The 14,129-nt window shown below is 38.6% G+C and overlaps 1 protein-coding gene across 8 annotated transcripts in view; it reads right to left on the bottom strand.

The window, feature by feature from the left end:
* Positions 1-517: 517 nt before the first annotated feature.
* Positions 518-14,129, bottom strand: part of MITF (melanocyte inducing transcription factor) — a 227,160-nt gene continuing 213,548 nt past the window's right edge. For all 8 annotated transcript variants that reach the window (XM_081246300.1, XM_081246299.1, XM_081246298.1 and 5 more), the window contains exons 8-10: positions 12,976-13,051; positions 9,514-9,661; positions 518-4,081 (exon numbers count right to left, since the gene is read on the bottom strand). In XM_081246300.1, coding sequence (XP_081102426.1) covers positions 3,680-4,081; positions 9,514-9,661; positions 12,976-13,051 — 626 coding nt within the window. In that variant the 3' untranslated portion in view covers positions 518-3,679. The remainder of the gene's footprint in view (positions 4,082-9,513; positions 9,662-12,975; positions 13,052-14,129) is intronic.

The raw sequence follows: 14,129 nt of genomic DNA on the forward strand, positions 1-14,129 counted from the left end.
AATTCAAATCCAACATTTAACAAATGATTCTTAAGTACTGTATTTAAAAAAAAAAAAAAAAAAAAACAGCCAGAAGCTGGCAACCTGGGTATATTAAGCTTTCATTATCACAAATTTGTATTTTAAAAACCCAATACCTTTTTCGTAAATATGCAAGAGTTTCTCTGACAATTTCTCTCTTTGTAAAGCTACCTCTCACTGAAACATTTAAAATAAAATTCCTATATCTAAAATGAATTCTTGGCATTTGGGACTTTTAAAACTCCCTAAATTCAGAGGGGGGAAAGCTGCATAATTATAGTTCATCTCAGTGCAAGTCATAAAGTAATCAAAAATCTTTAAAACCAAAAAGTAGTATCTTAGAGTGGCATTTAAAACAAAAAAAGTACTTATTGGTATTTAAATTTTTTTCATGCAATTTGTTATTCATTAAATCAGAAGAAAATGTGTGCTCCTATTTTTTGATAAAGCAAAAAATATTCAAAATTGGCATTAACTAAACACAATTGGCCACCACTATGTGAAAAACCAAATGCTTTAATGAGGCTATCAAGAACAACAGTTCAGTTATTTCATTGGATACATTAATATCGATCCATAATATACAGTGCTATGGACCATACAGAAATTATTGCTGCATCCAACAGCAGGTGACTAGTATTAACATTACAGTACCAAGCGTCCGCAAGAGACAGTCATTTGTCATTTTTTTTTCAAGAAATAGGGTTTTTTTTATATACTGTTATCAACATCAACGTTTCCCCAGTGCATTTAAAAAAAATTAGTAAGTGCATTCCTTTGTGCTTTATTTTATATCTTTTAACTTCCTATGTATTTTATTTGTTCTTATTGCTTTAGTATTTTAAAACAACCAGAAAGAACTTTGTCATCCTATGTATGACCAGGTTGGTTGTATGGTTTTTGGCAAAGTCAGAAGGTTTGGTATTTCCATTGCCATACCCAGAGGCAGGTGGACAAGTTTGGCATTTTGGTCACTCCATATGGAGGCCCAATCCCAAGTCACAATTCTGCACCCAGGGATGGGGGGAGTGGTGTGGACCATTCTCCTTGTCACGAACAGTGAGCTCAAACCACCACCTCTTGGCTTAGCTAGTCTCTAAAGCGCATCCACACTCTATTTGGCAAAAAAGAAATAAATAAAACCACCCCAGAGATTGCAGCATTCTCCTGAGCTTGCTCACCTGCCCCCTCCCAGAAATTGTCTGTTAAGAAGGGGATGGAGAAGCAGGCAATGGTGAGCTCAGGAGCTGCGAGCGTCAGGGCAGTGGTACAAGATGCCATGCTTTCTTTCAACAAAGCTTTCTAGAAGGTGGCTTAACCCTGGCCAAATTCCCTGGGCCATGGGTGAGTCAAACTTGCTCTATCTTTAAGAGCTCTCTAAATCAGCTAAGGAAAACTAGCATCATACCATCGCGATCTTCGACTTTTGTGCCCAGCTCCCCTCCCCCTATATAAATATGAAGAGAAAAATAGACACTGCTATGATTGTATCAATGAACACTATGGTACAATTAGCTGTTCATGCAGATTTGCATCACTATTCTAGGAAAAGAGTTGTACAATTAAGGGGGTTGAAAGAATGGGAACTAATTTTCCCTACCCCCTTAAGTCATAAAGCTGTAAAACTGATAGCATCATCAATGTTTCCAAGGATTCTCATTGCCCACCGTGCATGGTAACTATGCGGTTGATTATTTTCACGTAAGCCATCCATTCATACATCTGACAGTCCTTCTGTCTGAACCCTCCAATATCCATCACCAATTCACAGTTGACATTTAAACTGTTTTTCTTTAAACACACACACACACACACACACACACACACACAAATACCTCCTGAATAAGGTTTCCTGATGAAAGAAGTTGGCACTCTGTCACTAAAATATATTTCATATTAAAAATATATGAAGGAAAATTGGAAGCTCTTATATTGTCTACATAGGCACCATGCTACACATTCCTCTTGATTATAGATACCATCTTGAAACTTTCTCCTACATTACAGTTCAGTCAGTGCTAGAGACTACTGCTATATTTAAGGCACTTCATTCTGAATGGATATGCTTTATGCCACTTGCTATTCAATTGTAGGCTGCTACTGAGAAACTCCATTCAACAGCCTGCCTCTTAACACCATTTGTCATCTGTATAAAACATCTAGGCCTGATAGAATATATGTAACACTACTGTTATTGCATAGGACTATACAAGTAGGTAATGCACTGAAACTAACTTTACAACATTGCTGTTTGTTAAAACATTGTTATCAAGTAACAGTAATTGGCCAATACAGTATTTCTCTCTTTAAAAACCATTCAGCAGGTTTGCTGAAATAAACCCCAATTTAAATGACCACAACGGGCATATTAATGCTATGGTTATCATTCTCCAAGGATATTGCTAGTTTTATATCACTAAAAATAAATATGTAAGTTGCTTCTCTCTAGAAAGCCGGTTTTAGCCTATTTATACTACAGCTTAAATGTGTGGAAAATAGTTCTGAGTGAGACTGTAATATACAAAATATTCACAAAGCTCTCTTTAAACGCAAGACCTTGCATAAAAGTTTGCTTTCATGTGTGTACAAAGAATGTGGAAAACCACCAGTGAGTTGTAAAAATATCGAAAACTTGCCATTTTAAGATGCATATTCTTACAAATTAATACAAACATATTGAAAAGAACAATGATAATAAAGAATCTGTACAAATCAAATGAACAGTAAAACATAATTTAAAAATAAAAATAGTAAAGCCAATTAGAAATGTGCCCAGTTTGGTTTTCTTATCAAAAGCGAAATTGAAGAGGAAAAAAAAAAAGAGGAAAACTTTCAGTGCTCCTCAACATTTTACTTTGAGAGGACATTAATTTCCATTTCAAAATAAAATATATCTTATGAAAAACTGAATCACACTCACTGATGAGGAAAACTGTAACAGAGCACAGAATGAATGAGAACAAGATGAGACCCCATGTTTCAGAGCCTTGGTCTATATCTCCCTTCAATTTCAGTTGCACCTAAGGTATCAGTTACATTTTCTAACCAGACAATATACGTGAAAATGTTTGCATTTTTTTTCTTTTATGGAATATAGTATTTCTTTAAATAGTTTGCAGTATAAAGACTAAATGATGCTAAAAGGGTACTGTATCTTTAAGGCAGTACCAATGAATCAATACATTTACAAAATGGAAAAGTGTTAGTATGGATTTCTTTACTTCCCCACCCTCCTCCTCTCTCTCTTTCTCTTTTTTTTCCTTGCTTTACATTCTTTCAATTAAACTTTACATTTCATTTCCAAGGAAGTCACAGGCATGCAAATAGCAAACCAAGTTTCCCCTGATAAAAATGGACAGCAATTTCTCTGATGCAAAAATCCTCTTGCTCTGAAACCCAAAATCTGGGGTGCATTCAGTTCACGGATACTGTACACTACCATACAGTACTTTGGAGGCATTTGTAGTTGTAAAATAGAATATACAAGTCTGTTTCACAAAATTCTAAAAATAAAATATATCCTGGGCTATTGATAAAGCATGAAAAAAAATTTTTCATATTAAAGGAAAATGATCAAGAAAACCCCTTCAGGTAAATTATTAAATCTGCTAATCAAGAAAGGAAGCAGTCTGTGAGAATGCAGAGCAGGGAGAATTTGCTAGCAAGCGTGCTCGGTTTCTTCCATGCTCATACTGCTCCTTCGGCTGCTGGTTTTGGATGCCCCAGGGGACACCGAGGAAAGAAGTGGATCAGTTATGCCAACAGGAGAAAGAGTATCGTCCATGAGGATGTCTTCCAGTTTGGATCCCATTTTTGTGGGAACGTTATAGGCTTGGCTGCTCTCGGTCCCAGCTCCAAAGTTGTTGTTGAAGGTGATGGTGCCATCTGTGAGATCCAGGGTCGTTGTACATGTTAGGTCTGCGTGCTGTTGGAGGAGGTCTTGGCTGCAGTTCTCAAGAGCGGGTTCCTGCTTGATGATCCGACTCACCAAATCTGGAGAGCAGAGACCCGTGGATGGAATAAGGGAAAGTCCATGAGCTCGAGCCTGCATTTCAAGTTCCTAAAAGTAAAATAAAAATCAGAAACTTAAAAGAGGTGGTACACAGAGGATTTTAGGACAGTGAAACTACTGTACAATACATGAGACTATAATGACCGTTACATGTTGTTATGCATTCGTCCAAACCCAAAAGGTGTGCAACACCAACAGTGAACCCTAATGTCAAGTAGGGACTTTGGGTTATAATGATGTGTCACTATAGGTTCATCTAGTGTTGAAATGCCCCACTCTGGTGGCGATATTAATATTGGGGGAGGCTATATATACGTGTGGGAGCAGGAGGTATATGGGAACTCTCCACACCTTCGGCTCAATTTTGCTCTGAACCTAAAATTTCTTTAAAAAGTATTTTTAAAAAATCAGGGACTTCCCTGGTGGCGCAGTGGTTAAGAGTCCGCCTGCCAATGCAGGGGACACGGGTTTGATCCCTGGTCCGGGAAGATCCCACATGCCGCGGAGCAACTAAGCCCGTGTGCCACAGCTACTGAGCCTGCGCTCTAGATCCCGTGAGCCACAACCACTGAGCCCATGCGCTGCAACTACTGAAGCTCGCACGCCTATAGCCCATGCTCTGCAACATGAGAAGCCACCTCAAGGAGCAGCCCGCGCACCGCAACTAGAGAAAGCCTGCATGCAGCAACAAGGACCCAATGCAGCCAAACATAAATAATAAATTAATTAATTAATTTTAAAAAATCATACATTTGCAAAAAAATAAAGTGTTAAAATAAAAATCTTTTGCTCTTTCAAATTAATAAACACCATATTGGGGCTTCCCTGGTGGCGCAGTGGTTGAGAATCTGCCTGCCAATGCAGAGGACACGGGTTCAAGACCTGGTCTGGGAAGACCCCACATGCCGCAGAGCAACTGGGCCCATGAGCCACAACTACTGAGCCTGCGTGTCTGGAGCCTGTGCTCCGCGACAAGAGAGGCCTCGACAGTGAGAGGCCTGCGCACCGCGATGAAGAGTGGCCCCTGCTCGCCGCAACTAGAGAAAGCCCTCGCACAGCAATGAAGACCCAACACAGCCAAAAATAAATAAATTAATTAATTAAAATTTAAAAAAATGTTAAAAAAAATAAACACCATATTTCTTAAAGTACATAGAGTATCACTGGTAATACAGTAAATGATTTTTAGGTGGTATATGGATTTTATTATGTATGAAATACAGAGACAGTTTCTCATAGATGTCAATGTTAACAGGGAGGATAAGTTAAAAAATGTAAAAATAAAATGTCAAAATGTGAGCTGATTGAAGGAAAATAATCAGTAAATAGTACAGGTCTATACTCCCTACACTGTGCAGAGATATCTACGGGTACTATAATGAACTCCCAGGACACTGGGGATATTTTTAAAGTTTCAAGGGGAATGCACTCTACTGCGAGAATGATCAAACTCAAGACAGTTTTACAGTTTTAGTATTAGATTGTGTTACATTGTTTCCATCACATCGTATCAACACAAAGCCGGGTCTCAGGTAGTTGTTGTGATTAAAAAAAAAAAAAAAGAAAACAAGAAAAAACCAACTCCTGCATGAAAATCAGTGTGGAATGGGAAATGAGGGTGGCAGCGTCCATTCTGACTCCAAGGTTGGAGAAGCTGTGCAGTGCCTCAAAGGCACACTTATCTCACTAGTAAGTAATGTGGTTATTTAAAAATAAAAGTAAAATGTGAGTTTTCTTTCAATTTATATGTTTTATATTTTCAAATGGCTACTAAGTTGTTAGCACCTAAGAAGGAAATGGTAGGTATTTTTTTGGTCTAAGGTGCAATGAAAAAGTTACTAAGATATTAAGGGCACTGGGAACTAATAAAGATTGAGTAGTAATGGCAAAAGTTATGAAAATTCCATACAAGTAACTGAAGTTTGGGATGCATCATTTAACCCATCTCACCAAGGCAAAGGGAGTTTTTTTTTTTTTTTAATTCCACAAGAAAGTCCTCAATCTGTTCCTACACTTTTTTCACATCCTTCCTATTATGGACTGCATTGTGTTCCCTCCCCAAAATCCTATGTTGAAATCCTAACCTCCAGGACCTCGAATGTGACTGTACATGGAGATAGTGTCTTTCAAGAGGTGATTAGGTTAAAATGAGATCCTTAGGGTAGGTCCTCATCTAATATCAGTGAGGGGAGATGAAGACACAGAGACACACATAGGAAAAGCCACCAGAATGGGAAAACACAGGGAAAAGGTGGCCTAGGACAGAAGCCACAGAAAAACCAACCCTGCCCACACCTTGATCTTGGATTTCTAGTCTCCAGAACTGGGAGAAAATAAATCTCTGTTGTGTAAGCTGTCTAGTCTGTGGTATTTGTAATGGCAGCCCTAGGTGACTAATTCACTTCCTGAGTGTCAGAGACTTGCCCCAGTGCCTTATTTCAAATACCTTCCAAACAAGCTCTTTTCCTTTTCCCTTTCTGAGTATGCCTAGACCACCCCCCTACAATGAACCGTAAAGACCCCAATTGATCCTGAAGAGCAATTTGCTTCTACAAGCCAATGCCATCTTCCTATGTCTGTGATACAATAAAAATAACAGAATATACATTTGAAGCAAGTCACCTTGCATCATGAGAGGGGGAAATGTACTCTCCAACAGGACACAACCTTTCAACCTTTGCCCACAAGCCTAGAAACACATGTTCCTGAAAAGTTGTGTTCAGCCTGTATTAAAGGATGTTTGATTAGCAAGGTCTTCCTCGAGATGCAGTACAAGAGATGGGAGCCTGAGATGTCACACCAGTATCTGCATGTTCCTTCACACAGTCTCCAGACACACAAGTCTCCTTGGGCATCATTTCAAAGCCCTGGACTGCTTAATAAAATTGCAGTCCCAGTGATAGTAAGGCTTCATGCTCTTTATTCTGTGAAGATTTTTGCATGTATCACTTAGGGTGAAAATGAAAGGAACCCCTTAGGCCCAAGCTGAACACATGCACAATGGTAAGTCAACGCCCACATAATAAGAACAGCGCTCTCACACGTGTAGTGTGTCTTAAAAAAAAAGAGTTGGATTAAGAGAGGCATCCATCTTACTCTGATCTTTTGTTGTTTAATTTAAAATGTTTACCAGCTGAATAAAGTGTTACTTAGATTGCTAAATAATGTGATAGATCTCACCTAGAGAACTCAGGCTCATTGCACAGCACAGCTTTCCTAATTAATAATGTTTTCCATGATACACAGAAATTCTAAAGGCTGCTTCATTGACATTGGAAGAAACCCAAGACATCGTCACCATGCAACTTCCAATTCATATTTTTCACGGTATTCGTATTTCACACGAATATGTATGTTTGAAACTTAAAACAAAACCTAGCCTGTCTTTCAAAACAGTCATTATATTCTATTATTTGTATAAAGAAATGACGCATTAGTATAAGTTGCTTTTATAAATAGGTATATATACTAAGTACAAGAGACGAAAGACCCGTGTCTGATTACTGAAGAGATGGAACATAAAACAAGCAGCAAAAGCCAAAAAAAGAGAAAGCAGGGAAGGGAGATTTTCAAATGACACATAACCTCTATTTCACTACCAACATTCCAAAAGGCACCCCCTAGAGAAAAACCACCTTCTGCCTCTCTGACCCAGGGCTGAAGATCATTGCCATGACATGAGAGATGTGACATCTAGAAATGTCAACAGTGTTGTGGGGTATTAACAAGCTTGGAAATCAGAAGTAAACTACTCTGTTAAATAAGTTCAACATCAGAGAATAAGCACCACCAGGCAGTCTCTAAAGTGCCATACTCTACACTGCCACTCCATAATTAGCTGCATTGGAAACCTGAAAAACAACCATTGTTCTATGGCGAAACTGGGTACAAGTGGGTCCATCTACTTAAGAAGAAGATACAACGTCATCGACCCTTACGGGTTGGTTGTGTTCAAAGTCAGCAAGTAAATTAAAATAACCCTAGCCAACTCCTTTAGTCATTAGCAAGGAGTCAGTTTTTCTTTCTCTTCTTCAAGAGAGTTCCAGAGGAAGGTGCATCTTTATATTCAGCATGAAAAGCCAAGTGATGACGAAGCACCAGGAGCTGATATTGCAGGGATCCCCCAGCTCATGGTTACGTTGGTATGTACACTCCTTAAATGGAATGACAGATGAATTACAAGTATAATTAAAATTAGTATTTCTCCTGTTAAGAGTGTGTAAGCTAAAGACACATATGGTACAACTTCATTATCTGTAATTATTTCTAAAATTTATACCCTGATGATAAGATCTTCTGGGTGTCCCAGGTTTCCTATAAACATGAGCTTTGACCATGGACTGCACCCCACTCAATACTAAGGTATCTTTGTATTTAACAACTACTCTCAATTCTCAAGATTTGCAGTACTTATGGCTATGGACTGAAGTCTATGCCCCCCAAAGTTCATATGCTGAAACCTAATTCCCAACGTGATGGTATTTGGAGATAGGGCTTTGGGAGGCGATTAGCTCACAAGCGGGGGGACTTCATGAATAGGATGAGTGTCCTTATGAAAAGAGACCCCAGAGAGGTCCCTCACCCACTTTGCCCTGTGAAGTTGCAGCATGAAGACAGCTATCTATGAACTAAGAAGCAGGCCCTCATCACACAACAAATCTGCCAGTACCTTGATCATAGAGTTCCCAGCCTCCAGAACTGTGAAAAATAAATGTTTGTTGTGTAAGCCACCCAGTCTATGGTGTTTTGGTCACAGGAGCATGAATGGCAAAAGACGTGCTACAGAGCTGCTATGAACACTGAATTAGTGAATGCCGAACCATTGTTCCTGGAGGAAACAGAGGATTAGGGTCCTGCAAGCATCTGCGCACAACATTTCACCAACCGATCAACATGTAACTTTGTTTTATGTGTGTTTCTGTTTGAAGTCACCTTGTTTACTACATATCATTGATTCATTAATATTAAACTCAAGGCCAACAGGACCACAACTCATGCCTGAATGAAACTTCTCTCCGTAAGGCACATCACAGCCTTCCTGTGCTTAGGAAGATGAGAAAGCATTTCAGGGCCATGCTCAGAGGCCACTTTCAACAGCAAATCACCCAAAACACCCACAAAAATGTGAAAAACATGGCACTAAATAGACAGCAAAAAAGGACACTTGTTTACAGTGTGAGCTGAAACAAGAGGACAGAGCATTGTCTTGCCCAACCTTAACTAGGAGCAAACGCACCAGCCAAGTCGCATTTGCCATGCTGCACATGTCTGCAAATGAGCGTGAAAGGGCCACAAGTGTCGATTTGGGGGTTTCAAATAAATTTTTACGAGGAAACAAAATCACAAAGCGGAATCCACAAATAATGAGTACAGACTGTATTAGGATCACGTAAATCAACTGCCTCATGGCTCATCATACTTCTTCTCCCATCTTCAAGTCACTAACATGTAGTCACCTTCACCCTGCACACGCCTGGTACCTGTATTCTGAGTAACAAGTGCCGGTTGGCATGCTCCAGCTTCTTCTGTCTGTTTTCAAGCTCTTTAGCACGTTGCTGTTCCCGTTGCAACTTCCGGATATAGTCCACAGACGCTTTTAAAATGGTTCCCTTGTTCCAGCGCATGTCTCTGGGATGAAAATGGAAGGAAACAGACTGCTTTAGGATTGGAGGCTCCGTGAAAGTTCAGTATTCAGAGCCTTCAGTTTCTAAAGACGAGATAACCATTAGCAGTTGAGAATCACTATCATTCACTGAGTGCTGGCAACTCGCTGGACACCGTCCACCCATAACTTCTACGTTATCTTCTTTCACCCGCACAGGCGCCTGGAGTCAGAGGGACGTTGTGCACGTGTTGAATCAGAGATGATTCAACTTGTCTTCGGTCTCAGAGCTACATGAAGGTGGAGTCAGGACTTAATAGGTCTGCTGATGACAAAGTCAATACTCTTAAACACTGTATTCAATAGTTATAGATTTCTAGGACTATAAAAGTTAACTCACTCAGACAGAATAAGCTATGATTAAAAAAAAATTCTGTGAGATCCCACTACTTGATTGTATGCGGCATAAAAATGGCATCCTTGGGTTTTATCATGAATATTCCCAGGAATATCAATCTCTCTCTGATCTCCACCTCCTCATCTACAAAACAATGATACCATGCTTGTATGAGCAGCCTCATAGGTATGTTGTTAGAATCAAAGGAGGCACTTTATATGAATATGCTGGGAAAAGTTTAGAATGCAGTTCAAACAATGCAGCAGGCACTGTGCTAAGGACTCAACGTGGTAATTACCATAGCTATCTTTAAACAGTATTTACTGCATGACAGGTACTTTTCAAAGTGCTTTACAGCTCATTTACTCATAACAACCTTAATCGGTAGGCACTAATATTATCCCCATGTTACAGACTGGAAAACAAAGGCACAGAGAGGTTAAGTAATTTTCCCAAAGCCACACAGCCTGGAAGTGGTACAGCCGGGAAGCCTGGAGAATCTGGTGCCAGACCCCATGCCCTAAACTACTCTTCCTCTTATGTGACTGAGTGCTCAAAACAACTAGACTAGGTAGGAATATTCTGATCCTCCTTCCCCCCCTTTTTTTTTAACAGATGAGAAAAATAAAATATGAGAATTCTTCCCCAAGTCAGACATCTAGTAGGGGACTGTTTTGGAATTCATACCCAGGTAGCCTGAGCTTGGTGCCTTTCACTTTTTAAACACTATAGCGCTACTGTATTCCTATATGAGAACATTAAGAATGTCCTTTAAAATGTAGGTAAAAGTGAGTTGAAAAGTTTAGAGCACCCCAGAAAACAATTAAGAATAGAATTATAACTAATAGTAATATTTTTATAGTGCTTTAAATTAACCTGAGCTCTTTTATAGAAAATATTCATGATGATAATGACAATGATAAAAACAAAAACAATTTAATGTATGGAAAACCTCCTACCCCATAATCTGTAGCTGCTAAAAGGAGATTGGAAGTATCAGCTGGGATGTGTGAATGGAGGGCCATTAAAACAAGCCACCAAGTAATTGATCTTCATATGGGTTAGACAAAGAACAAAACAGAAGCTCTCCCATGGGATGCTGAATTACAGCCCCCAGAGAATTCCCAGGGGTTGATCCCTGGGGTCTGGGCACCAAAGATGGCAACCCAGGGAGGTGTCCTGAGATACTCGGAGTGAGCACAAAGCCAACCTGCTTAATGTTCAGGGCTAAGAAGAAACTAACAGAAACTTCAGCCGCTAGAGAGAAATAAAATTATAATGAAAGATGCCTTCACTAGGCCAGTAAGGTGAGAGACCACGACTGAAACAGGCAAGCAGCCACTCTGTTTTTAAGAAGAGACTATTCCAACCAGTTTTCTTGGGTTTTACTTCCTTGTGAGACCCAATTAATCAATTATGCTTTGGGGTTTTCAAACTTTTTTTTTTTTTTTTGCAATGAGAGCGACCCTTTTTTTTTAAACAGAAGTGTAAACAAATCCCTAATATATAAGTCAATAAAAGCAGATCTACTCTAGGGCAGGAGAGGGTATGGGGCCGAGACCATGATCAGCTAGACTATGTCTCTATCGCAGCCCCAAAGTCTGTTCCAGAAACCTGGTATAGGAAAACCCCCATACAGACTGCAGTCCATTTCATCTTGAAACAATGCCTACAATTAAAGATTGTTATCAGTTCAGATTATAAACACACAAGTATTCTAATACAACAGAGAAAGGAGATATGCAAATAGAGGCTTTCACTGCAGCCCCATAATTTCATAATATGTTGCTAAAGAGATCCACGTGCTACAGTTTAAAAGAATATGCTAAAAAGTGAAAGCTGATAAAGAATAGGAAAATGGGAATTCAATTTCAACTATCATGCAAGACTGACTATAGGAAATGAAGGTCACAGCCCCTTCGTAGGATGCATTTGTGCTGCAGAACTGAGATTTTGAATGTTTTGAGTTTCAAAACAGCTTTCCTTGAAACCTGGGAAAGCAAAATGTTGATGATGGAGACTGCGCTTGAACATTCATCAAAACCACCTTAGAATGGGCAATGGTTTTATTTTATTTTGTCACAAATTCCCTGACAATAATGTGAATAGTAAATTTAATAAGCCTTGCATGAATAATGCTTGATTTCATCTTTACATTTTATTAGGTAGCTAAAAGGTCATATTCAAAGGCTAATTTCATAGACCGCCTGTGGGAGCCATTAAAATGTATACATCTTCGAGCCCCTTACTTCAAATGGGCCAATTTCTAATGGATAAAAATTGTGTATTTGTTGTCTTATTTGCTGACATTGCTGGTAGGAAAATTATCTTTACAACCGTTATCTCTGAAAGAGCGGCATGAGAGACTGAAAGCTGAAATCCAAATTAGGTGACTTGTGTTTATAAGAGAATTAAAAATTACTCTTTTTCCTAGATTGGTAAAATAAAGGGCATGTAATTTTTGGGAAAAAAATTGACCTTTTGTCTGCTGAATATTGTTAAACTTGAAATCTCCAATATCAGCTCTCCATGCCTACAGATATTGTATGAGTTTGTTGGCAAACAAACAGCTAACGAATCTTGCTTTATCAGCTACTGAAATCTCTGTCCTGCATGAACTGAAAAAAAGAATTTTTTTAGTAGTTCGGTGTTTAGTTGCCAAGGATTCTCAGATTTCAGGAAGTCACTTCCTCACATCCAAAGCTGAACAGCTCATGTCCAATAATACTTTTGAACAATTCAGTTCATTTCTCTCGGAATTTCAGATTTCAATTTCAGTTCATTTCTCTCGAAATTTCAGATTTCAAAAGAAAGGTGTAAGAAGTATTCACAAATGGAACAAAGGGAGAGGGAGTACTTCTTTAGTTTTTATAACTGTGTGCTTTTTGCAACAAATGAAAAAACATTAAGGTACGAAAAAATATACAATGCAATTGTACTCACGGATCATTTGACTTGGGAATCAAAGTACCTAGTTCCTTAATGCGGTCATTTATGTTAAATCTTCTTCTTCGTTCAACTTCAAGAAAAGAGCACAGGAAAGGGCTATTAGTAACGGTGACATGTACGCATTTAGCATATCTCATTAAAGGCATGTGCATATTAATTCTGCTGGGTCAGGACAACAGAAACGAATCTGTATTTCCTGGTTATTCTCCTAGTTTTGGTACTGAGGGTAAAGCCCTTTAAAAAATGAGCTAGCTTTGTATAGAGCTTCATCATTTACGAAGCCCTGAGACTGTAATTTCTCATTTGACTCTAGTAACTCCTGAAATTGGAGTTACCATCCTCAGTTACAAATGACAAAACTACCTTGGTGGTATTGGGGACCTGACAAGGACACCCAGCAAGAAGTGGAGAACAGCCTGTACTCAGCCCTGATCCTCCAGACCAGGGGCAGCAAGCTTTCTGCAAAGGGCCTGATAGTGAGTACACTGTGGGCCAAATAGCAAAATTAAATAAGCAGATTATTAGGTACATACACAGCAAGAGAGAAAACAGATTTCCACAAATTTTGTGCTAACAAAATTCAAAACGTACTAATATTAACTAGATACAATTTTTGTATCTAGTTTACTAGCAAGAAACACTGGATGCTGAAATTTGGATTTTATATAATTTTCACATATCACAAAATATTATTCTTATTTTGATATTTTAAAGCCATTTAAAAATGTAAAAAACATTCTTAGGCTACAGATCATACAAAAACCCCTCCTCTAGCCCAGTATTGCCTAAGAGAAATATAATGCAAGTTTCATATGTAATTTTTAGTTTTCTAGTAGTCACATTAAATAAGTAAAAAGAAAGAGGTATAATTTAATAGTTTTATTAAACCCAATATATCCAAAATATTATAATTTCTACATGTAAACTATATAAAAATGTATAAATTAGATATTTAATATTCTTTTCTTGGTACTAATTTTTCAAAATCCAGTGTCTATTTTACACTTACAGCATACCACGATTTGGGCTAGTCACATTTCAAGTGCTCAATAGGCAGACGTGTCCAGGGGCTACAATACTGAATAAAATAATCCTAGAAGTCAAGCATCTTTAACTATACCATGCATCCTAACAGCATTCTTCTTTTA

Source organism: Mesoplodon bidens (genome assembly GCF_964165515.1).
Source record: "Mesoplodon bidens genome assembly, chromosome: 10".
Taxonomy (NCBI): domain Eukaryota; kingdom Metazoa; phylum Chordata; class Mammalia; order Artiodactyla; family Ziphiidae; genus Mesoplodon; species Mesoplodon bidens.